Genomic DNA, 27372 nt, shown 5'->3' on the forward strand with positions numbered 1-27372 from the left:
GCCAGGTCTCAAATTCCCAGCCAGCCTCTTCCAGGCCTGTGGTGAAGAGTCCTGGGTTTGAAAAGGAAGAGCATCTTGACTGTGCAATAGTAGCTGTGTAGGTGGTTCAGTGGATACAGTGATGGGCCTGGAGTCAGGAAAACCTGAGTTCATATCCAGCCTCAGACAGGTACTAGCTGTGTGACCCTGGGCAAGTCACTTAACTTCTGTTTGCCTTAATCCACTGGAGAAGGAAATGGCCAACCATTCGAGTGTCCTTGCCAAGAAAACCCTGGGGACAGTATGGTCCATGGGGTCATGAAGAGTCAGACACAACTGAACAGCAACCAAAAGATTAAGGAGGCTTGGGTAGGCTAGAAGAAGAGTTTGGTTGTTTTTTGTTTATCTTCTTGCTTTTGGGCAAACTGGCTGCATCCCGGCTTCTAGATGGGGGGCTGTTGGCCCTCTCCCCTCTGTCTCCAGGCCTTCCCCCACCAGAAACAGAGAGCAGCCACCTGTACCAAGGAGAAGTGGCCATCATGATCCCTGGGGCCCACCTCTATCCTCTATCCTAACAATCTCAACCAGCAAGGGGGTTTCCAGCCCAGGGCAAGGGGCTGCAAGATTTCATGTTTACATCACTTTGAGTATTTTTATCCCTAAGTGTGTACTATTTTTAGGGCAGTGACTCAAGCAGAGAGAAGGAGAAGCAGAGAAACAAGGAGTCCTGGGTGGAGAGTGTATGGGTTCTAAGGATTTACAGCTGGAAAGGACCTTTGAGATAATATTGTCCATCCAGAGAAGCTGTGTGACCCTGGGCAAGTCACTTAGCCTTCTTAGACTCAGTTCCCTGATCTACAAAATGAGCTGGAGAAGGAAATGGCAAAGCACTCCAGGATCTTTGCCAAGAAAACCCCAAATGGGGTCATGAAGAATTGGACATGACTGAAACAACTGAACAACCACAAGAGAAGGGAGGTGAGTTGGTCAAGCTGCAAAGTTGAGTGGCAGAAGCAAAGCATATCCCAGGAAATGTCATTCCTGGAACTTGGGGGGGGAGGCTCAGGACCAGATCAGTCAGACGTAGAGGGGAGTGGGGCCAGATGGGGTGCTAGGCTTTATTCTCCGTGGATTGGGCTTCTCTTCTAGCCTGTCGTCACCTTCTCCTATACTCCCAAGTCTCCCTGATGGGAATGTGACTTGGCTTGCCACCTGTTGGCCATATTGACTGCATTTAACACAGAAGGCAAAAGATTCAGCAATTTGGAAGTTGGAATAGTAGAAATAGCATCCCCCCTTTGTATGGCATTTGCTAGTCTGCAGAGCCAAGTCAGTCAGTTAGCACGCATTTATTAAGAAGGCAGCTGGGTGATGCAGTATACAGAGCTGGATCTGGAGTCAGGAAGACCAGAATCCAAATCTGGGCAAGTGACTCTGTTTGCCTCAGTTTCCTTATCTGTAAAATGGGGATAATAAAGCACCCACCTCCCTATTTGTGAGGATAAAATGAGATAAGATTTGTAAAGCACTTTACAAACCTAGCCATGATGATGATGATGTGCCTACTATGTGCTAGATGCTGCGCTTTCCCTTTGAGGGACCTAGAGAAGGCAGGAAAGTAAAGCTTGGAGAGGCAAAGTGGAATGCCAACAGTCAAACAGCTAGTAAGTTTTGGGGTTGAGAACTGGAACCCCAGGTCTTTTGGGTCTAGATCAGAGCTTTTCTACATCACAGTACACCAGGGGCATTGTGACGAGGGCTTCTTGCTCATACTTCTTCCATTGCCACCACTGCTTGAAGGTGATGTGACTTGTACCAGTCCAACAGTCAATAAATGGTAAAAGGGAGAGTCTGGAACCTGTGTCTTTGCTCATTCCACACCACAGTATCATTTAGGTCACCTGATAACTCCATTTGTCCTAGTGACTCCTTTCCATCCCAGAGGTGGCTTCCTGACACATGAAATAATGTCTGGCTTGAAGGAAGTGCTGATGAAGTTGGTTCATCAACTTTTTATTAAGCTTGTCCAGTTGGAGGGCTCTGAACATCTTTTATCTCCATTCTTCTGCCAGTCTAATCCCACCATCCTCTCTTAGAAAAGAGCACCAGAAAGGTGAGTGTTATGGCCAGGAAAAGTGGCTGGGAGGAATGAGGGATGGAGATTTCTCAGGCACTTGGAGGAAAAGTGTCACTGAAAGCCCAAGATTCGTAACTCGATGTCTTCAATCAGCAAGTCCTATAAAGCTCTGACATTCAATATTCTTTTGGACTTGATTTTTTAAAACATATTTGTATTTATTTCATTAGGCAGCTAGGTGGTGCAGTGGGTAGAGTGCTGGCCTGAAGTGAGAAAGACTCATCTGAGTTCAAATATGGTCTCAGATAAAATTTGGAACTCAAAACTATAAGTAAAAGTGATTATTATTATTATTATTGGTGAGGCAATTGGGGTTAAGTGACTTGCCCAGGGTCACACAACTAGTAAGTGTTAAGTGTCTGAGGCCAGATTTGAACTCAGGTCCTCCTGAATCCAGGGCTGGTGCTCTAACCACTGCGCCACAGAGCTGCCCCCCTATTATTTTTTAAAAAATAAAATAACTAGATAAAAAAGAAACAAATCTGGCCTCAGACAATTACTAGCTGGGTGAACCTGAGTAAGTCACTCAACCCTGTTTGCCTCAGTTTCTTCATCTGTAAAATGATCTGGAGAAGGAAATGGCAAACCATTCTAGTATCTTTGCTAAGAAAACCCCAAATGGGGTCACGAAAAGTCAGATATGACTGGCATGACCGAACAACAACATTTATTTCATTAAATCTTTCCTAATTACATGTAAAAGTTATTAACAATCATTTTTTAAAATTTTGAGTTCTGAATTTTCTCCTTCCCTTTCACTCCGTTCCACTCATTGAGAAGGCAAGCAATTTGATATTGATTATACATGTGATGTCATGCAAAATATATTTTCATAGTAGCCATGACGTTCTATATTCTAAGTGACTTGCCCAAGGTCACACAGCTACAGTGTCAAGTGTCTGAGGACATTCTATATTCTAAGGTCCCTCCGTACTCTGACATTTTGTGTTCTAAAACTCTTTCTTGCTCTAACATTCTGTGTTCTAATGTTCTTGATATCTCTGCTATACAGTGCTCTAAGGCTACTCTTATCTCTGTCATTGTGTTTCAAGATCCTTTCAAGCTCTGAAATCCTCAATTCTAGCTTCTAGCCACCTAGATTGGAGGGAACATGCTGGATTGAGGATCTGTAAGCTCCACCATCTCAGCAAGCCTCTGGAGGATCATCTTCTATTGGAAGGTGGCAGGATGGGAGAAGCAGTGGATTTTCATGAGAGGAGAGATTGATAGGGAAGGATTGGGTAGGGAAGGGTGTTATAGCTGGTCAGGGGCCATAACAGTCTGTGGCAGGCTAAAGAATATCTTCCCACTCCAGTGTTTACAATTCAGCTATACAAACACACCAAACATTGAAATATCATATATGGTGCATCTGGGCCACTGGAAAAGTTTACCTAAGAGGAGTGGGATGGAAAGGATCTATGAGAAGATGGTAGAGAGTGAGAACAGGAAGGACTCCTGCTTCTTCTCTGCACGCTGGTCAGCTGGGCTGAACCAGGGAGCCCGTGGCTGTCCTGAGGCCCAGGGACTAAGGTCTCAAGTGTCATTCAGTATAATTATATGAAAGGTTGGATCTCTTATGTCCTTTCCCAATCTAAAATTTTATGTTCCCACATTCCATGTTCTTAGGTTCCTTATAGCTCTTAAATTCTGTGTGTGTGTGTGTGTGTGTGTGTGTGTGTGTGTGTGTGTGTGTGTGTACCTCGTATAGGTGTTGGGGGGGGGGCATTGTTCCTGTTTGTTAGGGAACAGGGACAGATGCTTTGAGTAGGTGTTTGCATTGTGTTTGGGGTGCAGGTGTTTCATTGTTGCTATCTTATTACTTTGAAGTATTTGATGGCCAGAGGTCTTCAAAGGATTCCTGGGTGTAATTGAGATGGTTTGACCTTGGTTGATGTTCAGACCAGATGTGGTGCTCTCCGATTGGGAGAGAGCCTTAACTATAGTGATATGTGAAACAGATAACTTTGCAAACACAGACTTCGTGTACATTGCCATAGTGCCCTATGTGTGTTGGGATGGAGGAGATGTTAGAATTAGGTTATTCTGCATAAGCAGAAATTCCTCCCTAGAATGTGCTGTCCAAGGTCCTGAAACATTGGCTGTCCATTTACTGTGTAGTTCCTATACTGGCCAACAGAGGGCAGCTTCATACCATTGTCCGATATTTGGCACAGGTGGGAAGGGGGAAAATTGTGTGTGTGTGTGTGTGTGTGTGTGTGTGTGTGAGAAAAACTGCACTCAGATTTTGGTATGTAGAGAGTAATGTCCCTGAAATAGCCATTCTGAAGTTGGGATATGGGGGATACTTAATGATTCATAGTCATTGAATATCAGAGAATCCTTAGAACGTAGAATATCTAGAAAGAACTCTGGAACATAGACTATTAGAGCTAGGTGTGATCTTAAAACATACAATGTGAACACTAGAAAATACCTAGGCCAAACCGCCTCATTTCACAGAGGAGGAAAATGTACCACTTGAGACTTTGGCCCCTGGGGAATCAGGTCAATTCTGCTCCTAGGCACCCTAGCCAAGCTCAGTGATCCCCAGAGGATGGGCAGGGATAGGCATAGCACAGCTGGGGCCCAGGCTTCTCTGAAGTTCTGCAGTCTAGCCCTGTGTCCTTGTCGATACTTGCAGTTTGCAGCAGGGCCAGTCCTTGCTCGATGGCGTGTTTCCAGCCCCATTGCTATATGGGAAACATCTTTGCTTCTCCCCTTTGCCCTTCCTGTGGATGCAGCAACTGTAACCCACAAACCACCCTCACCAGCCCCAGAGGAGCCCATGTTGTTCTCTCTTTCCTTTGTTCCTTCCTGCTGGTTGACTGGATTTTGCGTGTGTGTGTATTTGTGTTTAGTGTGTGTGGGTTTGATGTGTGTGTGTGTACCTCTGTGTGTACATGGCAGGGGTGCATAAAGACCCAGAGTTGTTTTGCTACTTAGGTAATCTCAGGGGTCCTATTTCTTTAGGAAGGGGTGGGAAGTGCTTGGAGAGAACGAAGGAACATGGAAGGTGTTCATTTTGAACCATTTGGCCCCTGAGGATGGATGCCTTTCTGTTGCCAGGGATACCTGACGAGGCTTGATTGATTGCCTTGTCTTTTGAGGGTGCTGGCAGGCCTCTGATGGATGCCAAGAATGACAGGACATGGGGAACAGAGCCGAAGGGTCAGGAACAATGCTCATTGCTGTGCCACTGGCATGAGTGGTGATCACTTCTGGGGCAGAAGAAGGGAAAGAGCACTGGGGGGAGGAGGAAGACTGGCATCCCTAATAGAAAAGGTGCCCACCCTCTTCCCAATGGCTGTTTGAAGGGATCTCTAAGATGGACCCTGTTCTCCAATTGCATGGTCTTCATAGGGTATAGACCCAAAAGGGACCTTTGATATCATCATCAATTATCATTAATCATCATCAGCTCTTACAGACAAGGCAAATGAAACCAAGATAAAAGTCACTCATCCAAAGTAACAACACAAAAAATAAGTAGCCATATTAAGGGTCTGAATCCAGTCCTGTGACTCCATCCAGGGTTCTTTCTCTTACATTCTGGTCCCTACAGGAGCAGTGAGCAGAGGGAGCAGAGAGGGGGTGGGCAGAAACATCTGTTGTTACCATCACTAATGATAATGATACAGCAGCACCAGCTGTGTGTAAAAGCCAGTGCTAAGTGCTAGGGATACAGAGGTGAAAACCCCTGTTTGCAAGCAACTTAACACCCTCCTAGGGGGCACAGGACAGCACACAGATAATGAGGATGAAGCAACATGGAATGTGATAGGGACCAATGAGAGAGGCAGACAAGGTGCCTCAAGACATTGGGAGACAAGGGCGGGGGTCACTTTCAGCTGGGGTATGCATTAAGGCTTCCCAGGCAGGGGCAGTGATGATGCCTAAACTAAGTCTTAGAGAAAGAGAATAGGATGTGGGGGGCAGCTAGGTGGCACAGCGGATAAAGCACCAGCCCTGGATTCAGGAGGACCTGAGTTCAAATCCGGCCTTAGACACTTGACCCTTATTAGCTGTGTGACCTTGGGCAAGTCACTTAACCCTCATTGCCCTGCCTCCCCCAAAACAAAACAAAAACAAACAAAAAACAAACCAAACAAGAGAAGAGAATATTTTGCTAGGCTAGGGGAGAGCCTGCAGGCAGAGGGCATGACAAAATCTCTAAACAGCTCATAGTCCATTTTGGCTGGAGAAAAAACATGAAGAGGAGGAGTGGGAGATACGAGTGGAAAGGAAGTGTTGAAGACAGGAGAATAAGCTGTGGATTTTTATTAGTAATACATTAATCTATGATTAAAATATATTTGTGGAGAGCTTTAAACTCTTTTCAGGACATTTTTGCATATGCTTATCTAATTTTAGTCTCACAACACCCTTGTGATGTAGGTAAGATAGAGGTTGTCATCCTCATTTGACAAAAGAAAAATGAGTCCCAGAAAGGGGAATTTACTTTCCCAAGGTCATGCAGCAGATGAATGGATATACAGGAATCAGGACTCGATCCTGTTGATTTTCAGGCCAGTGCTTTTTCTAGTTTAGTGGGCCCGGCATCCCAGGGGCTCAGCAGTGCTCTTCAGTGGAGGCTCTACCTGCTGTCCAAGGGAAGCCCTCTGCCTGGTTCCTGGGGATGGGTGTTGCCTTGGATTTGGGGATGTGGGTGGACCAGCCCCACCTCCCTTGCCTGAGCTCAGAGCTATTATTCCTTCACAAGTGTCTGTCAATTCTGTCTCAGGAACATGCAATGCAGGCAGGCAGCCTGGCTCAGACTTGACATTTCTCTGCAAGTGGGCTGGGGAGGTGGGGAGTGGGACAGGGCTCCTGGGAGAGGTGGGTGGGAGCATGCAAAGTTCATCTCAAGAGTGAATCTTTAAAGTGGAAACCTCCAGTTTGGGGGCCCTCGTGGGGGCCCTTTCAGGTCCTCTTCTTTCTTTCTTTCTTTCTTTCTTTCTTTCTTTCTTTCTTTCTTTCTTTCTTTCTTTCTTTCTTTCTTTCTTTCTTTCTTTCTTTCTTTCTTTCTTTCTTTCTGCAGGGCAATGAGGGTTAAGTGACTTGCCCAGGGTCACACAGCTAATAAGGGTCAAGTGTCTAAGGCCGGATTTGAACTCAGGTCCTCCTGAATCCAGGGCTGGTGTGCTATCCACTGTGCCACCTTGCTGCACCCCCCCCCCCCCCCCCCCCGCCCCCGCCAAAGTCTTCTTCTTTCATGACCAAAAAACCTATTGGAGATGGTTACCTGTGGAGAGGCCTGAAGGCACTTTAGATTAGAGGCTGGTGGAGAGCCCTTGAAGATCCTCTTATCCAACCCTCTCATCTTACAGATGATAACATGGAAGCTGTTCAGTTCAGGGACCTTTCCAGCCCTGCTGTAGCGTGAGCAGATTTGGTCTTTTCCAGACTCGCTGAGGAGCCCAGAACTCTGACATCTGCAGCATTAGACCACCTAAGGAAGTATGGTATAGTAAATAGCACACCTCGCTGCGGAGAGCTGGACTCTGACTATTCCCTCGATTAGGCAAGTTATTCACCCTCCCCCTTCTGGGCCTCAGTTTCTTTATCTGTAAAGTAAGACAATTGGTCAACAGGAGGTCCTTTAATGTCCCTTCCAACTCTTAATATTGCATGTTTTAAGGTTTTCTTAGCTCTGACATTCTTTGTTCTAAGGTCCCTTGATCCTCTAGGATTCTATGTTCTGAGGCCTCTGGCTGTGACATCCTGTATTCTAAAGTCCCTCCTAGGTCTGACCCTCTGTGTGTCTATGTCCCCCCCGACCCCCCAGCTCTGACATTCTATGTATTAAAGGCCCCCCTCCCATTTTTGACATACTGTGTTCTAAGGTCCCTCCCAGCCCTTACATTCTGTGTTCTAAGCCCTGCTCCCACCCCCCCAGCTCTGACATTCTCTAGGTCCTTCCCAGTTCTGACGTTTTATGCCAATTTCACTGGCATCTGGCATCAGCTGATGTTTGACCCCATAGCTCACCAAGTGTCCTGGAATGCAGAAGGCAGCCCAGGGATGCCCTGGTCAGAGCTTGATCCCTGCTGCATTAAGCTGTCTGAGTGACAGGGAGCAGGAAGTGGTTCATGCCCTCCCCGGAGCACTCAGCTGGCTTGGCTTTTCAGCCAGCTGGGTAATCCTCCTGAGTAACCTCTTCCCTGGTCATGATATTTAGAGGGCCCTTCCCTCCCTGCTCCTCCCCCTCTGTGGGCTCCACCTCCTGGAGCTGGCAGCTGTACCAGGGGAAGGGATGACCCAGCCCTGACTGTGACCTATTGTCCTGCCATGGGAACTCCCCTGCCCCCTCAGGAGGTCCTCTCAAGGCTGCAGTGTCACAGGGATTTGTGAGACATTTTCCCACAGTCCTGGGGGTGGGAGGGAGTGTCAGGGAATGGAGTGGGGGGAGAGAGGAGGGGTCCTGTGAAACTTGGCCTAAAGGCAGCATGGTGCACAGGAAGGGGCCCCAGATTGGGAATCAGGAGACCTGGTCAAATCCCACTCCTGACTCTGACCTCTGTGACCTTGACCTTGGTCAAGGTCCTTCTCTGGACCTCAATTTCACCATCTAGAAAATGGACATGATAATCCCATTATTATTGCACCTGACCCCACCCCCCCCACCCCAAAGAGATCCTCAATCTCCATATCCTCAATGTAGGGGACAAAGCCAAGGACCACCCCCATTTTGCCAAGAGAAAAATCTAGGCAAGGGTGGAAAACTCTCACTAGGCCAAGATCTAACTGGTCAGAGTCAGGCTGCCCAGGGGGCTCTATACAGGATGTCCGTTTCCCCCCCCCCCCCCCCCGGAAATTCTTGGTCTTCAGAGGTTTGGACCCGGAGGAGTGGCAGAGCTGGGTGGTAGGGCAGGGAGTCCAAGAGGAGGGGTGTGTCAGGGAAATCCAATGTGGTGGAAAGGGCCCTGGGTTAAGTCAGAAGGTTTAGATTAAAATCCTGTCTTGGCTATGCATCCATCTGCTGTGTGACTTTGCGCAAGACGGTCGACATCTCTGGGTCTCCAGGCTTATAAAATGAAGGAGATTTCTGAGAAAAGATTCTAAAAAAGGCCCCTTTCAGTTCTACATGCTTGTGTTCTCTGAGCAGCTGTGGGAGTCCCCTGCTCACGGTGGGTAGCACTGCCTCCCTGGGTGGAGGGAGGTCTTTGTGCCAGGAACTAAATCGGGATCCCTAGGAAGGGGAATTTGGAGAGAGCGATTGTGGAGGAGCTGCCCTCAACGGCCAGTCGTCCAATGCCTGCCTGATGCAAGGATTCCCTTTTCAGCATCTCTTATCAGGCTGTGTAATAGAGTGGATACACTACTGACCTCGCACTCAGGAAGAGCTGAGTTGGAATTCCTAGCTAGTGTGTGGCTTTCAGCAAAAGCCTGTCCCTCAAAGGTAAAGTAGGGATGACAATAGGCAGGTGGCCCAGGATGGGCAGGCATGGATGGCCTCATGGGAGGGAGCTGCATCCCAGACCCATCTGAGTAGATGGGGTGTTTGTAAAGTTCTTTTTTTTTTTGGTGGGGCAATGAGGGTTAAGTGACTTGACCAGGGTCACACAGCTAGTAAGTGTTAAGTGTCTGAAGCTGAATTTGAACTCAGGTCCTTCTGAATCCAGGGCCAGTGCTTTACCCACTGTTTGTAAAGTTCTAATTGGGTGATGTCAAAGGGCTTTGGAACCTTCAGAGTTATACTGAAATGTGAGCTGTTATTGTTATTATCATTGTGACTGTTATCCCCAGTCTCTAATGAGAGAGGGAGTGTTTCCTGTGGGAGTGTTGGGGATGTTGGGGGGGGGGGGTTCAGGTGGGTCAGGTGTGGGTGGGGACCAGGTATCTCTTTTCATCATAAGGTCATAAATCTAGAGGTGGAAGATATCCCAGAGGCTGTAGCCCAACCCCATTGTTTCAAAGATAAGGCAGCTCGGGCCCAGAGGGGATGATAGGAAGGGAATCTCTTAAGCAGCTATCCTGTCTGTGCCTGGCACTGTGCTAAGCACTTTACAAATATCATCTAATTTGAGCCTCACAACAACCCTACGAGGTAGGTGCTATTATTATTATCCCCATTTACAGTTGGGGAAATGGAGGCAGCTGGAGATTAAGTGACTTGCCCAGGGTCATATAGTCAGGATGTGTCTGAGGCTGGATTTGAACCCAGGCCTTCCTGACTCCAGGCCCAGGGTTCTATCCACTGTGCCACCTGTCTTTCTGGATGGGCAGCACAGCTGTATATAACTATTTATTTTACCTTGGGCAAATATTACAAAGGACAACTAGGACAAAGGTAGGGATATGGGGGTTGAGGAAGGGGATGATACAGACATCCTGGGACAGCTGGGGAGGCTGATAGGGGAAGGTGGGAGGGAGGTGGAAGGAAGAAGGTAGAGGAGGGGTGTATGGTAAATAGTGCGCCAGAATGCACTGGGAATCAGCAAGACCTAGGTGGAATCCTGCCTCAGACACTTTTTTTTTTTAGTGAGGCAATTGGGGTTAAGTGACTTGCCCAGGGTCACACAGCTAGTAAGTGTTAAGTGTCTGAGGCCAGATTTGAACTCAGGTACATCTGACTCTAGGGCCGGTGCTCTATCCACTGTGGCACCTAGCTGCCCCCTCAGACACTTACCCAGTATGTGAACCTGGGCAAGTCTACAAGGCTCACTTTGGGGGCCTTAGTTTTCTTCTCTGGGGAGGTTGGATTTGATAACCTCCAAGGATCCTTCTAGATCTTGATCAAAGGGACACCTAGGTGGTGCAGCGGATAAAGCACCAGCCCTCTATTCAGGAGGACCTGAGTTGAAATCCGACCTCAGACACTTGACACTTACTAGCTGTGTGACCCTGGGCAAGTCACTTAGCCCTCTTTGCCCTGCCAAAGAAAAAAAAATAGATCTCAATCAGGAATTCTTCACCTGGGCTCCCTGAAATACCTCTTTTAAAAATATTTTGCTTACTGTATTTCTTTCTTTGGGGGGGGGGCAATGAGAGTTAAATGACTTGCCCAGGGTCACACAGCTAGTGTCAAGTGTCTGAGGTGGGATTTGAATTCAGGTCCTTCTAAATCCAGAGCCAGTGTTTTATCCACTGTGCCACCTAGCTGCCCCCTTGATTACTGTATTTCAATATAGTTGGTTTGCCTTTATAATCTTATGTGTTTTATCTTATGCATTTTTTAAAAAATGGGTGTCCCTAGGCTTTGTCAGAATTTCACAGGGGTCCATGACTCAGAAGAGGTTCAGCATCCCGATTCTAAGCCCATGATCCTCTCTGATTTTAATGTCTTGGAGTTATGTGTTTGCTATTGTCTGGTAGCTACTTGTTTTAAATAATTTTTTTTTGCTAACAAGGTGCTAAGCCTGGCAGCCCATGCTAGAAGAAGGCCTGCAAATGCCCCTCTAAATTCAGCGCCCTGGGACAGAGTTCTGATAGTCCTGCCCTAGGGAAGGCTCTCCCAGGCAGTAAATGAGGCTCTGCAGAAATGGAGGCCCAGGGGGTGGGGAGGGGCCAGTTGGAAGCCTTGGCTCCAGTCTGGCCACTGCTTCCTTTCTCTCTCACCCCAAGCTCTGGGAAACACAGCCCTTTCACTTGGAAGTGGGCATCTCCCCAAACGCTTGGCTGGCTCCCTTGCTGGAAATTCTAGCAAGGCTGCCCTTCCCTGCCAGTGCCCTGGTCCCTGCCCCCGCCTGGCCTGGAAAGAAAGCCTCAGTGTTGGGCAGGAGGGGGTGCGTTCCCGGGACCCTGAACAAGGCTGCCCATTCTCCAGGCGGTGGCCCCCACTCCCCCTGAGCAGCTGGGACATTCCTGGGCTGCACTGTGTGGAGCAGAGCAGCCCGGCTGGAGAACAATCCCGACTTGTGGAGCTCCCGGGGCTGGGAGGCCTCCGTCCCAGCCACGTCTCCTCCCACACCCCCCCTCCCCCACCCCCAGCTTCCCTTCTGGGCTTTGGAGACAGAGCTGGGCCCGGGGCAGCCAGCTGCAGCTCGAGAGGGATGGAGAACCCAGCCTCTGACCTCCAGGCCAGGATCCCAGATGATGACCCCCACAGGGCTCCCACTCATGCCTTAGCGGGGACCTTGCTCTTGGGGCTGGAGGTGTAAACAGCGGCCCCAGAGTCCCTGGGCTGTTGCCAGGGTGACCGGGCAGCCTGGGAGGCAGCTCCGTCCAGGTTTGGAGGCAACCAGCCGCAGCTGGGAGGAAGCTGGAGCCTGGGGGCCCAGCAGGAGGGGGAGGCAGTCCCCGGAGGAACAAGCAGCAGGCACGGTGGGCATATTATAGCAGTGGGCACCATGAGCGGCAGGAAGCGGAGCTTCACCTTTGGAGCCTACGGCGGGTAGGTGTGGGGGCGGCCGGGGGGTTGGAACGAAGGCACTGCCTGCTGGGCCCTCGGGTACATGTAGGAGGGAGAAGGTCACAGTGAGATGGCTGGAGCCAGGGAGGGCTTGAGAAATGGACAGGTTTGCTGCTACGGGAGATTGATATGGGAGCCAACCTGCCTCCTCTCCCCATCCTTCCAGGTGCTGGCCCAGGGGTAGGGACAGGCACCAGCACAGCAGCAGAGGCTCTTCCCCACAAAGGCTGCCCAAGCCAGCCCTTCAACCTGAGGGGGCTGTTGTCTCTCTAGCCTAGAGAGAGATGAGGCTGACATGATCTTGTCCCGGCCAAGAAATAGGGTAGGAAGGTGCTGCCCAGATCTGGGTGTGGATTCTCTGCTCTGGGCAGACAGTCTGACATCACACTTGGCAGAGGGGACAAGGGAGGGAGCATCCCCGACTGAGCCTTGTCATTTCCCCAGGCACATCTGTCTGGGCCACCCCAGCTTAGATGACCTGCCAAACCCAGAGCCGGGGAACATGAGCTGGCTTCTTAAGTGGGTGTAGAACGGACAGCTGGACTGGGTACCTGATGTGAGCTTCCTGCTGGCCATTAGGAGAGTCCTAGCCAGACCCAAGGGACCTTTCAGGACCCAGCATGGCATCAGGGAGGGAGCCCCAGATTAACAGCAGAGGAATGACGCTGTTACCTGTTGTGTGACGTTGGAGTTGGGGATCAGTGCCCCATCTAGTCTAGGCCCTACATCCCTTGGGCGTCTTCCAGCTCTAAAGCCCCTGATGCTTTTCCGAAACCCTCTCCTAGCTGATCCTAGTGGAAAGAACCTTGGACTTGGGTTCTAATTCTGCATCTGCCATTTGCTGGCTGGGTTATCTAAGGTAGCCCTTCTCTGTATTAAGCTGTTGAGGACATTTTCCTGCTCTTCTCAGAGCTTACCTTCTAGTGACTGGGAAGAACCTTAGAAGTGATCTAGTCCAACCTCCCTTGTTGTGCCGAACCAGAGCAAGGATAATATTTTGCCAACAGTTAAACATCAAATATTAGGCGAGCAAATAGCACTTCCTTTAAAAGTGACTGAGTTCCCACTGCCCCCTAGGTTCCCAGGGCTTCCGAAAACCTTGACAGGAGGGCTGGGAGCCATCCTCCTCTCCTCCCTCTCAGAAATGAAAACAAAACAAATGGAGAAGGGAGAAAAAAAAAAAAAGAGAAGTCTGGAGGATCCCAGCACCTGTGCTTCCTGGTTTTGCCCCTGGGACCTAATTTTCTCGCAGATCTTGTGGTTCTGTGGTTCCCTTCTTTCCCACTGAGCTGTGTGACCTTGGGCAAATCATTCAACCTCTGCGAACCCCAGTTTCCTTATCAGGAAAATGAGAATAATAATACCCTGTTGAACCTCCCTCACTGGGTCTGATGTGAAGCACACACAAGATAAAGTGCAGAAAGTACTTGGCAAACTATGGTGTTATATAAGTGTCAGTTATTATTTTTTTTATTATATTTGTGATTTGAGGAAGTCATTTGAGGAAGGAGAGAGGAGCAAAAACCGTGGGGATTGGGGAAGTCTTTCCCTGATGGTGGTACCTGAGCTCAGCCAGGAGGGATGGAAATATTCTGAGAGGCAGAGATGAGGAAGCTGTGCCTTGTGGGTGAGGGGAGTGCCTTGGGCAGAGGTGTGAAAAGGAATATTGAGTTAAAGGAAAAACTTGTAGTCCTGCTTGGCAAGAAGGCCGAGTGTGAGGAGGTGTGGGGAATCAAAGTGGGGCTCCTCTCCGGAGCCAGGTGGTAGAAGGCCTTAAAATGCCAGTTTGTATTTTATGTTAGAGATGTTAGGGAGCCACTGATGATTTTTTCCAAGTAGTTCTTTTTCTTCCCCAATTTTTTTTTTAACATTTTCATTTAAAGTTTCGAATTCTGAATTCTATCCCTCCCTCCCCCTTCCCTGAGACAGTAAGCAATACTGATGATTTTTGAATCCTGGAGTGACATAGTTTAGACCCATTCCTTGGGAAGATGTGTGGAGAATGGACTGGAAAATGGAGAGACTTGGGGCAGCTAGGTGGCACAGTGGATAGAGCACCGGCCCTGGAGTCAGGAGGACCTGAGTTCAAATCCAGTCTCAGACGCTTACTAGCTGTGTGACCCTGGGCAAGTCACTTAACCCTGATTGCCTTCCCCACTCCCACCCACCCCCCTGAAAGTGGAGAGGCTGAAAGCTGGGAGAGAAATTAGGAAGTCATGATTAATAGGCCATGCAAGCAGGGAGAGAGAGCACATGGATTAAATGGTGAACATCTAAGTGGAGGGATCTAAGGGAACAGAAATGAGAAATATGCAGGTGGAATTAAGGGCGCTTCACAATTGATTGGCTATGAGAGGGGAGGGGAGGGATGACCATGGGGAGAAGACCTGAAATTGGATTTTCAGCTGCGTTCTGTGGTCTCTGTTGTTGGCATGCTTTCTAGGTTGGTGACTATGTTCCCTTCTGGGCTCTTCTTAATGTGTGTAATTGGTGTGGGGTGTCCATGCCAGGCAGAGGTGGGGCCCAGGCACTCCACTATCATTATTCTGTCTCCGGAGCTGGGTGATTGGAGGGAGGAATGCCCCCCCCCTTATGCTGAAATGCCGCAGGTGGGCCCAATGCCAACAGGTGGGCGGGCATGAGGCAGGCAGGACTGATCAGTATGGGTGGGGGGAATGCTCCTAAGTTTCTGTCTCTTCTGTATAGTGACCTTTGCTGGGCCTCCCCCACAGCATTCCCCTCTCCTCCCCAAACCACCCACTCTCTCTAGGACTCTTGGATGTTAAGCTCAGGGAGAACAATTACTGAATCCATAGAAGCTAGATGACTCCCTCTCAGAGAGGTTATAACCATCCCAGGTAGGAGGTTATAGGTGAGGTCTCCTTTATTAACTCCCAACGTTCCACAGTCCTATGCCATGGAAATGATCGTTGGCCTGGGAATTGGGAAATCCAGGCTTTTTCATCAACTTTGCCACTAATTAGTTGCATGACCTTGAACAAGATCCTTCACTTCCCTCAGCCTCAGTTTCTTCATCTGTAAAATGAAGTTCTCTGTGGTCTCTTCCAGCTCTGACCGTCTATGTTCCTAAGATCTTTCTCCTCCAGCTCTGTTCTATGGGTTCTTTCAATTCTGGGACTCTGGTTCTCTTTCTGCCTTCATTCCCCATTTGATTGGGGAGGGGGGGTGAAGAAAAGGAGGGGGTATATTCTTGCATTTAGGCTCACCAAAACCCTCTCACGGAGGAAGGAGGAAAATACTCTTGGAGTTAATCTTTTTGTAAAGTGAATAGTCATCTCTTTGGTCTGTCTTGTTTGGTAAATCCTTATTTTTGAATGTCAAGCTTGCTTAAAGTGAGACACACAGAACCAGGCCAGGGGAAGTGGGACTATAGTGGGAAAAAGTTTTCTGGAAGGGGCAGCTAGGTGGTGCAGTGGATAGAGCACTGGCCCTGGATTCAGGAGTACCTGAGTTCAAATCCAGCCTCAGACACTTGACACTTAACTAGCTGTGTGACCCTGGGCAAGTCCCTTAACCCTCATTTTCCTGTAAAAAGAAAAAAAAGAAAAGAAAAGAAGGGGCAGCTGGGTGGCGCAGTGGATAGAGCACCAGCCCTAGATTCAGAAGTACCTGAGTTCAAATCCGGCCTCAGACACTTAACACTTACTAGCCGTGTGACCCTGGGCAAGTCACTTAACCCCAATTGCCTCACCAAAAACAAAAGAAAAGAAAAGAAAAAGTTTTCTGGAAGTTAGGAGATTTGGGGGGGAGTCCCTGTTCTGTGTGACTTGGGGAAGCCACTTCCCTCTAGACCTCAGCTTTTCTCCCTATCAAACAAGGGGGTTTGGACAAGCTGCCATGGAAGGTTGTTTCCCGCTCTCGTTCCCTCCTGCACAGTCTCCTAGGGTGGAATGCCACCCCTCCTGCTCCTTTCCTTCTGGCCTCTGGGCTGTTTGTTTTCACAACAGAGGAGTTCTGCAGACCCCTTCCCCACCCAGCCTGAGACTATGTCAGAGAGCATGAACTGAGGTCTTGGCTGGCTGAGACTGGCTTCTCCTTGGAAGTTGGACAGTGGCCAGATTTGAGCATGGAAGTGCCCCCTACTCTGAGTGTTGGTCAGGCTCAGAAAACACTGCTGAGGGATTAGGAGAAGGGACAAAGCCCAATATCCTTGTATATTCCCACTAGGGATTCTAAGAAGAGGGAGAGCCCAGGACCTACATCCCCATTGTGTCTGTCCTGCCCTAGGGTCCCTGGGCACTGAAATTCAGAGGCATGTCTTATTTTTTTTGTTTGTTTGTTTTTGCGGGGCAATGGGGGTTAAGTGACTTGCCCAGGGTCACACAGCTAGTAAGTGTCAAGTGTCTGAGGCCGGATTTGAACTCTGGAACTCCTGAATCCAGGGTGGGTGCTTTATCCACCTAGCTGCCCCGAGGCATGTCTTATTAATGGTTGAATGGAATTGGAAACAAAGGATGTGGGTTCAAATCCAGATTTTACTATGCGCTTTTGGTCAAGTTACTTTACCTCCCTGGGCTTCAGATTCCTCTTCTGTAAAATGAGGTAGGGCAGATGGTCCTATCCTCCTCCTCCAGTCCCTTTAGCCATTGAGCCTGTCCTTCCCCCTCTGCTGTGGGAAGAGGGTATTCCTGGCACCCTGAGGGGCTTATGTGTGGAAGAAAGGGCTTCCGCCAATTTCACATTCCCTCTTCCTCTCTTGGTGTGTTTCAGGTTGGACAAGTCCTTTGTGCGCCCCCGGAACCCGTGGTGAGTACCTGCCCTCAGCCTTCCCCAAAGGGCATCCTCAAAGAGCCCTCAGTCTTTTTAAAAAATATATTTATTTTTTATAAAATTTTGAGTTCTAAATTTTCTCCTTCCTTCCCTCACCTCCCCTCTCCCTAAAATGGTAAGCAACTTGATATAGGTTATATATGTGTGATCATGTAAAACCTATTTCCATATTAGTCATGTTATGAAAGAAGAAACAGTTTGCAAAAAAAATTTACAGTTTGCAAAAGGAAAAAAAACATGAAAAAAATAAAGAAACTGAAAATAGTATGTGTCGATCTGCATTCAGACTCTATCAGTTCTTTCTCTGGAGGTGGATAGCATTTTTAATCATGAGTCTTTGGAATTGTCTTGGATCATTGTATTGCTGAGAAGAGCTAAGTCTATCATAGTTGATCATCACTTTGTGTTGCTGTTACTGTGTACAGTATTCTGGTTCTGTTCTCTTCATTTTTTATCAATTTATGTAAGTTTTTTCAGGTTTGTCTGAAATCTGCCTGCTTGTCATTTCTTATTTCACAATAGTATTCCATTACATTCATATACCATAACTTGTTCAGCCATTCTCTAGTTGATGGGCATCCCCTCAATTTCTAATTCTTTGCTACCACAAAAAAGAACTGCTAAAAATATTTTTGTACATGTGGGTCCTTTTCCCTTTTTTATGATCTCTTTGGGTTATAGGCCTAGTAGTGGTATTGCTGGGTCAAAGGGTATACACAGTTTGATTGTCTTTTGGGCATAGTTCCAAATTGCTCTCCTGAATGGTTGCATCAGTTCACAACTCCACTAAGTACATTAGTGTTCCAATTTTCCTACACCTTCTCCAAGATTTATCATTTTACTTTTCTGTCATATTAGTCAATCTGATAGGTGTGAAGTGGTGCTTCAGAGTTGTTTTAATTTGCATTTCTCTAATTAATAGTGATTTAGAGCATTTTTTCATATGATCGTAGATAGCTTTTATTTCTTCATCTGAAAACTGTTCATATCGTTTGACCATTTATCAATTGGGGAATGACTTGTATTCTTATAAATTTGACTCAGTTTCCTATATTTTTGAGAAATGAGGCCTTTATCAGAGATACTTGCTGTAAAAATTGTTTTCCAGCTTTCTATTTTCCTTTGAATCTTGTTTTCTTTCTTTTTTTTTTTTAGTGAGGCAGTTGGGGTTAAGTGACTTGCCCAGGGTCACATAGCTAGTAAGTGTTAAGTGTCTGAGGTCAAATTTGAACTCAGGTATTCCTGACTCCAGGGCCAGTGCTCTATCCACTGCACCACCTAGCTGTCCCTGAATCTTAGTTGCCTTGGTTTTATTCAAAACCTTTTTTAATTCAATATAATCAAAGCTATCCATTTTACATCTCATAATGTTTATTTCTTGTTTGGTCATAAATTCTTCTCTTCTCCATAGATCTGACAGTTAAACTATTCCTTGCTTTATTAATTTGCTTGTGGTATCACCCTTTATGTTTAAATCATGTATCCATTTTGACCTTATCTTGGTATATGGTGTAAGATGTTGTTTTATACCTAGTTTCTGCCATACTATTTTTCAGTTTTTCCCTCAGTTTTTGTCAAATAGTGAGTTCTTTTCCCAGAAGCTGCTGCCCCTCATTCTTTTTTTGGTGAGGCAATTGGGGTTAAATGAATTGCCCAGGGTCACACAGCTAGTAAGTGTCAAGTGTCTGAGGCTGGATTTGAACTCAGGTCCACCTGACTCCAGGGCTGGTGCTATCCACTGTGCCACCTAGCTGCTCTGCCCCTCATTATTATTATTATTTTTTTTGGTGAGGTAATTTGGGTTAAGTGACTTGCCTAGAGTCACACAGCTAGTAAGTGTCAAGTGTCTGAGGCCGGATTTGAACTCAGGTCCTCCTGACTCCAGGGCCAGTGCTCTATCCACTATGCCACCTAGCTGCCCCCCCCCCAGTCTTAAGGAACCTACACACTCAGCTGGAGGTCTTTGTCCCAGGAATGTTTGTCAGTGGGATGGACACCTCACGCTGAGTTCCAGTTTTATGCAAGAATGCCTGTCAAAAGATGGTATTGGTGATTTCCAAGGATTTTTCTAACTTTAATATTCTTTTCTAAGGGCCCTCCCAGCTCTGACTTCCTGTGTTCTAAGGTACCTTCCTGCTCTAACATTCTAAATTCCCATATCCCTTCCAGCTCTATAATCCTACGAGAGACAGAAATGAAATTTCAGTAATTTTGTTTCTGTAATATGATGTAGTAGATGGAATATTGGATTTAGAGTCAGAACCCTTTGGGTTCAAAATCCTGTCTATTAATTACTAGCCTTGTGATTTTAGGCAAATTGCTTCTTCTGTTGACTTCAGCTTTATTTCCTGTAAAATTAAAGGGTTGGACTAAGTGACCTTTAAGGTCCCTTTTAGATCTAAGCCCCATTGAAGGTCCTTAGCCCAATGGACTCCACATGTTCAAAGGACAGGTGGAAGGGGCTGCCTAGGAGAGCTGAGTCCTCCTCTCCCTTATGAAGTCCTCCCCAGTCTTCCCTGGATACAGAAAAGCAGAGAAAGCGAAAAATGAAAGGGGGATTTCCTCTGGACAAGCCAGCCTTTGGTGAAGCAGGGGCAGGGTTTTCAGCTGTAGCCTCATCTTCCATATTGGCTTGCTTTGCTTGTTTTATTTCCACCCTGATGCTGCTCAGATAAAAAGTTATTTTTTCATCCAAAGGTTAAAAAGTGGGGACTGGGGTCTGCATTTTCTGTGGGAGCCAAGACTTGCTCTTGGAGGAGATTGAGCTCCCATCAGGCAGACCTAGGAGAGATGGTTGGGAGTTATCAAAGAGTAGATCTCTGCTCCTCTTTTTTTTTTTTTCCGGGGCAATGGGGGTTAAGTGACTTGCCCAGGGTCACACAGCTAGTAAGTGTCAAGTGTCTGCGGCTGGATTTGAACTCAGGTCCTCCTGAATCCAGGGCCGGCGCTTTATCCACTGCACAACCTAGCCGCCTGATCTCTGCTTCTCTTAAGAAAAAAACATATTCTAACAATTAGAACTCTCCTAAGGTAGATGATTGTAATCATAATCATAATTCGCATTTCCGTCTTGTTCTCAAGCTTATAAAGTACTTTTCTCATACTATACCCATGAGTTCATGTGTTGTGACTCCCATTTTGCAGCTGAAGAGACTGAGGCTTCCAGAGATGAGATGACTGACCCAAGGGCACAAGAGAGTAATCAGTTGTGTTTGAGCTAGGATCTGAACTCAGCCAGCCTCAAACTCTTTTTGGTTGTCCCTTCTATCACTGGAAGACTTCTAGAGTTAACCTGATGGCTACTTGTGTGGAGCATTGTAGAGGAGACTCCTGTCTAGGAATGGATTGGACTAGATGGCAGTCGAGGTCTGTCTCAGCTGTGAGCCCTCTGGAGAATGCATTCCAGGGCTGTTGTTGTTGTTGTTGTTGTTTTGCAGGGCAATGAGGGTTAAGTGACTTGCTTAGGGTCACACAGCTAGTAAGTGTCAAGTGTCTGAGCCCGGATTTTAACTCAGGTCCTTCTGAATCCAGGGCTGGTGCTTTATCCATTGTGCCACCTAGCTGCCCCATTCCAGGGCTTTTAAAGGTAACTGATTAGTACATAGAGAATGCAGATCTGGGAATTCACTGTGTGTGGCACTTTTGGGAAGGTCACTCTTCCAAATTACAATTTGGGTTCTTTTTTTTTTTTTTTTTTTGCAGGGCAATGAGGGTTAAGTGACTTGTCCAGGGTCACCCAGCTAGCAAGTGTCAAGTGCATGAGGTTGGATTTGAACTCAGGTCCTCCTGAATCCAGGGCCGGTACTTTATCCACTGTGCCATCTAGCTGTCCCCACCGTTTGGGTTCTAATCCTCATACTCTGTCTGATCCCAGTTCTCTCTTCCCCTACACCCACAGTCCCCAGTGCCCCATATAGTTCCTCACCCTTCCCAGTCTCCCTTATCGTTACTCCTCTCCACAACCATGTCCTCAATACCCTCTGTAGTCTCTCCCCTTCATACTCTCCCATTCCTTACTCTTACATCTACAGACTCTAGTCTCCCCTGTAGCTCCTTTCCTCCCTCTACTCCCTGTACCTCTAGCTCCCAATCCCCTCTCCCCCGTCTCTCTTTGCTCATTACTTCCTTCCTTTGCCAAGTCTCTAGTGCCCCCTACAATCTTTCTCCTCTCCCACTCTTTTTTTTTTTTTTGCTGAGCAATGAGGGTTAAGTGACTTGCCCAGGGTCACACAGCTAGTGAGTGTCAAATATCTGAGGCCAGATTTGAACTCAGGTCCTCTTGAATCCGGGACGGTGCTTTATCCACTGTGCCACCTAGCTGCCCCCCTCCCACAACAGCCGCCCCCCAGCCCATTCTGATCATTCACTGTCTCCCTCCCCTCAACCATTTCACCCTCCATCTCTCTATTCCTCATGCTCCCCCTCCAAGCCCCTTCTCTTTCCTCTTCTTAATTCACCTTCAGTAGTCACACAGTTCTTTCATCTCTGAACTGCTTCCAAATGCTCTTAGCGCATGGAGGTTCTCCTATCCAGCCCACAGTCACAGCTCTCCCACCTCCCTTCTCCTGCCTGCACTGTTCTGCTCTTCTGAGGAGCCAGTTTCCATCCGTCCGAGGAAGGGGGATTAGTGGCATCAATGAGGTGACAGCTCAGGAGCTTCCCCAACACATGGGGTGGGAGGTGTCTCCACACTTCCTGGGGATTTGCAGTAAACAGATGCCCTGGCAGGCGGGCGCCTTTCCGGCTTCCCTAGCACTGAGGCCACGTGATGCCGTGTGCCCTGGCTGTTGCTGCCATCGCTTCAGCTCTGGGAGGATGTCCATGCATAGTTCCCAAGAGACCTTCTTCCCACTCACCTCAAGGTCTTCCCAAGATCCCACAACTTCACTGGCAAGTCAAGTCAATGAACATTTATTAAGTGCTTACTGTGTGCCAGGCATTGTACTAAGGGCTAGGGATACAAATGCAAGCAAAAAAAGTCCCTGCTCATAGGGAGCTTACATTCTTTTTTTTTTTGCAGGGCAATGGGGGTTAAGTGACTTGCCCAGGGTCACACAGCTAGTAAGTATCAAGTGTCTGAGGCCAGATTTGAACTCAGGTACTCCTGAATCCAGGGCCAGTGCTTTATCCACTGCACCACCTAGCTGCCCCATGGGAGCTTACATTCTAATCAGGGAGACAACGTATTAAAGATGAAAGACAAGGGGAGGGGAGAGAAGGTATCCCAGTGGTGGCATGGGAGAGAAAGAAGTCTGGAGTAAAGAGTGAAGTCCAGAGAAGAACAAAGGAGCAGATATGGGTGGTTTGGGCACGTTCTGTCAAATGAGGGTTCTCAAAGGAACTGACCAATCAGAAGATGGGCCCACAGAGGTGGAGGGATCTTCCAGGAGAAGGCTGCTGAGTCAAGATGGAGAAATAACTCTTCAAAGTCAGGAACAGAGAAGCCAGAGAGGAAGCTGCTCTCCCTGTTCCCTGCTGGGTCTTTAGTATTTGGCATTTCACAAAAGGGGCTAAGGTCTCAGTCCTTATGTCACTGGCAGGCATAGTGAGCTTTTCAGCCAGGCCACCTCTGATGTTTGAGAGAGAACCAGGCTTGGAATTGGAAGACCTGGGTTTGAATCTGGTTTTAGACCCTTACTAGCCATGTGACTCTAGGCAAGTCATTTAACCTCTATGCTTCAGTTTCCTCATTTGAAGAGATTAGACTCAATGACCTCTGAAATCCCAGACCAAAATATATAATCCGTTGAACTTCCTGTGTGATATTGGGTAATTTCCTTCCTCTCTCTGGACCTCATCTTCTCCTGTTGCATTGCCAAGTTATCTATTAGATATTTATCGAGCACCGATTAAAGTCAGACACAGCTGGGTGGCACAGTGGCTAGATCACTGGAAGACTCTTCATGAGTTAAAATCTGGCCTCTGACACTCACTAGCTGTGTGACCCTAGGCAAGTCACTAAATCCTGTTGGCCTCAGTTTCCTTGTCTGTAAAATGAGCTGGAGAAGGTAATGCCAATCACTCCCGTATCCTCTTTTTTTTTTTTTGGCAAGGCAATTGGGGTTAAGTGACTTGCCCAGGGTCACACAGCTAGTAAGTGTCAAGTGTCTGAAGCCGGATTTGAACTCAGGTCTTCCTGAAACCAGGGCTGGTGCTTTATCCACTGTACCACCTAGCTGCCCCTCACTCCCGTATCATTGCCAAGAAAATCCCAACTGAAGGCCTGAAGAATCAGACACAACTGAAATGACTGAACAGTAACATTAAAGTCAGAACCCTGCAGGTGATTCACTCACAAATGGACCAGCTGTTCATGTGTGGCTGTATCCTTTCCTGCCCTCAAGGAACCTATTGTGTGGATGGGGCCATATCCACATGCTCGTGTGAAAGTAGCTGTCAGCATCTCATTAACATATCTTAGAGAGTTGCCTGGGACACTGGGAATTTAAGTGGCTTGGGCAGGGTCACACAGCCAGTGTATATTCTAAGGCAGGGCTTCACCCTAGAACCTCTCGACTCTGAGGCTAGCTAGGTATATGCTACACTATGCTATAAGTATTAGGAAATTCATTTTGCAGATGAAGAAAACAAGGTCACAGAATTCAAGTGATTTGGGATTTGAACCAGTTTTCTTTTTTTTCAGATTTAATCTTTTTTCCTTTCCTTATTTTTTTCTTTCTTTTTTTTTTTTTTTTGGTGAGGCAATTGGGGTTAAGTGACTTGCCCAGGGTCACACAGCTAGTAAGTGTTAAGTGTCTGAGGCCGGATTTGAACTCAGGTCCTCCTGAATCCAGGGCCAGTGCTCTATCCACTGTGCCACCTAGCTGCCCCTCCTTTCCTTTTTAAAAAATCTTAATAGTATTTTATTTTTTCCATTTACCTGTAAAGATAGTTTTCAACATTTGTTTTTTTTAATTTTTATTTTTTTGGCTGGGCAATGGGGGTTAAGTGACTTGCCCAGGGTCACACAGCTAGTAAGTCAAGTGTCTGAGGCCGGATTTGAACTCAGGTACTCCTGAATCCAAGGCCGGTTCTTTATCCACTGCGCCACCTAGCCGCCCCGCAACATTTGTTTTTATAAGATTTTGAGTTCCAATTTTTTCTCCTCTCCTCCCCACTCTCCAAGACAGAAAGCAATCCAATATAGGTTATATATGTACAATAACATTAAACATATTTCCACATTAGTCATGTTGTGAAAGAAGAATCAGAACAAAAGAGAACCTCCCCCCTGTAACAATTGGAATGACGCCACCTGCTGGAGACTTACTGTAGTAGAGTTCCACCCATGAAGCGAAGGTCTTTGAGGGCAAGACCAGGAGTCTTTTCTTTGGTGTCAGGAAGTGACGTGGGCTAGGGGGAGGAGGAAGGAAGAGACTGGCGATCAGTCTCGCTCTCTTTTTTCCCTTTGGACTCTGGTGGAGAGCGGAGCTAGAAATGTGCTCTCCCTTTAATAGATAGGAATCTAGGCCTTTCTCTCTCTCTTTACCAAATTCTTATTTTCCTTAATAAATGCTTAAAAGCCTAACTCTTGCTAAAGCTTATAATTTATTGGCGACCACTCATTAGATATTTTAGACAGACTAGCTAGAATTTTAGCCCTTAACACCCCCCAAAAAAGAAAAAAAACACACAAAAAAGTAGAAATAATATGGTTCAGTCTGCATTTAGATTCCACAGTTCTTTTTTTCTGGATGTGGAGAGCATTTTCCATCATGAGTCCTTTGGAGTTGTCTTGGATCATTGTATTGCTGAGAAGAGCTAAGTCTGTCACAGTTGATCATCATACAATGTTTTTGGTTGGTTTGTTTGTTTGTTTGTTTTTAGTGAGGCAATGGGGGTTAAGTGACTTGCCCAGGGTCACACAGCTAGTTAAGTATTAAGTGTCTGAGGCCAGATTTGAACTCAGGTACTCCTGACTCCAGGGCCGGTGCTCTATCCACTGCGCCATCTAGCTGCCCCTGATCATCATACAATGTTGCTGTTATTGCGGACAATGTTTTCTTGGTTCTGCTCACTTCACTCAATATCAGTCCACTTAAGTTTTCCCAGGTTTTTCTGAAATCTGCCAGCTCACCATTTCTTACAGCACAATAGTATTCCATTACATTCGTATACCACAACTTGATCAACCATTCCCCAATTGATGGGCTTTCCCTCGATTTCCAGTTCTTTGCCACCACAAAGAGAGCTGCTATAAACATTTTTGTATGTGTGGGTCCCTTTCCCCTTTTTTTTTATCTCTTTGGGATACAGACCTAGTAGTGGCATTACTCTGCATACCCTTTGACCCAGTAATACCTCTACTAGGTTTGTATCCCAAAGTGAACCCCACTTTTCTCATGCTGTATCTGGGGTACATTGCCCTATCCTTTGATACCTCTTTATAACAAGCAATTGAGGCAGTAATCAATTCAAATGAATAGATCTTGATTAAGTGCTTTCTTTGTGCAAGGCCCTCTTCTAGATACTGGGATGGTGGTGAAGAGAGAGCTGTGAAGAATAGTCTGGTCCTTGCCTTTGGAGAGTGTGCAAGGGAAGGAAGCTGATACACAAGTAACTGTGGTATTGGCAGAATGTGGCTAGTGAGGAGTTCAACAGAAAGAGATAAGAAGTTCACAGGACTGTCAATTGTAAGTTAGAAGAGGCTACCTGGTCCAATCTGTCTCACCTTTGTTCTACAGACAAGGGAAACCGAGGCCCAGGGTATTAAGATATTAAGATTGCACAAAGTTGGGGAAGGGGGAATCCCTTCTAGCTGGCAAGAGCAGTGCAATCCGTCTGGAGAAGGTGGCCCTCAAAGAAAGGGAAGGTTTTTCAACTGGTAGAAACATAGAGACGGCACATTCTTTAAAAAATTTTATTTGTACTTAAAAAAATATATATGTTATATATTATATTATATATGTTATATAATATATTATATATATTATATATTTTCTCATATATTTTTAAATTTCCCCAATATATCCCTCCCTTCTAGCTTTCCCAGAAAACTGTTCTTTGGGGGGAAAATTTTTTTAATTGAGAAAAACAATGGTTCAGCAAAACTCACCAACACCTCAACCAAGTCGACCTCTGCAAAGAAGGCAGAAGACTATACTCACATGCCTCTTCTGGGGGCCAAGCTCCGTCATCAGCATTCCACAGTGTTTGGTTTCATTTGCTGTGTTGTTACCATTCTCTCCATTCACGTTGTTTTGGTTATTGAGTACAATGTTTTCCTGGCTCTGCGAGAGATGCATTCTAAGCACGGAGGATGGACGACTGTGAGGATGCCTTCAGCCAGGAGAGAGAAGAATGAAATCCATCCAAAATTTGTTCATCCAGTGGAGCTGGAGACAAAGAGTGTCCTTGGCATAACAGGATCGCTGGATTTGGATCTGACGTGGATCTTAGACGTCAGTTAGTCCAAGCCTCTCGTTTTATAGATGAGAAAACGGAGGCCTAGGAGCATAAAGTGATTCACTAAAGGTCACATGAGGAAGGAGGATGAAGCAGAACAGAACTCAAACTCAAGGCTTCTGAATCCAGATTCTGTGCTCTTTCTTCGGGCTGGAGTCAGGTCATAGACAGCCTCGAATGCCCATCCATAGGGTTTGTATTTTATTTAGTAGGTAATGCAGGAACTGTTGAGGATCATTGATCAGAGGAAGGATTTGAGCTGACTTCTGAATGAGGGGGATTGTTTGGTAGCTGAGTGAAGGTGAGATGGAGAGGGAAGAGCCTGAAGTCAGGGAGACCAGGTTGGAGGCTCTTTCCGTGGTCTAGGTAAGAGATTCTGAGAGGTCCAAGTTTTCTTCACCTATTTCCCCAAATAGTTTATTTAATATTGGAATTAATAGTTCTTTATTTCTTTATTTTTTTAGTGAGGCAATTGGGGTTAAGTGACTTGCCCAGGGTCACACAGCTAGTTAAGTGTTAAGTGTCAAGTGTCTAAGGCCGGATTTGAACTCAGGAATTCCTGACTCCAGGGCTGGTGCTCTATCCACTGTGCCACCTAGCTGCCCCAATAGTTCTTTAAACATTTGCAGAGTTCCCTTGTAAATCCATGTGGTTGGGGAGAAGGGGAGAGGCGAAAGGTTTTGGGGAGGTAGAATTGGCAGGACTG

At 46.9% G+C, this 27372-nt stretch overlaps 1 protein-coding gene across 7 annotated transcripts in view; it reads left to right on the forward strand.

The window, feature by feature from the left end:
* LOC122748565 (RAP1 GTPase activating protein) overlaps window positions 1-27372 on the forward strand; it is a 113270-nt gene that overhangs the window by 4997 nt on the left and 80901 nt on the right. For 2 of the 7 annotated variants that reach the window (XM_043994241.1, XM_043994244.1), the window contains exons 1-2: window positions 12074-12452; window positions 17202-17237. The exons of 1 other annotated variant lie outside the window; for it this stretch is intronic. In XM_043994241.1, the coding sequence (XP_043850176.1) occupies window positions 12409-12452; window positions 17202-17237 (80 nt within the window). In that variant the 5' untranslated portion in view covers window positions 12074-12408. Of the gene's footprint in view, window positions 1-12071; window positions 12453-17201; window positions 17238-27372 lie in introns of those variants that run through there. 4 more of the 7 variants (XM_043994246.1, XM_043994248.1, XM_043994243.1 and 1 more) reach the window with 3 other exon arrangements.

Source organism: Dromiciops gliroides, chromosome 3 (assembly GCF_019393635.1).
Source record: "Dromiciops gliroides isolate mDroGli1 chromosome 3, mDroGli1.pri, whole genome shotgun sequence".
Taxonomy (NCBI): domain Eukaryota; kingdom Metazoa; phylum Chordata; class Mammalia; order Microbiotheria; family Microbiotheriidae; genus Dromiciops; species Dromiciops gliroides.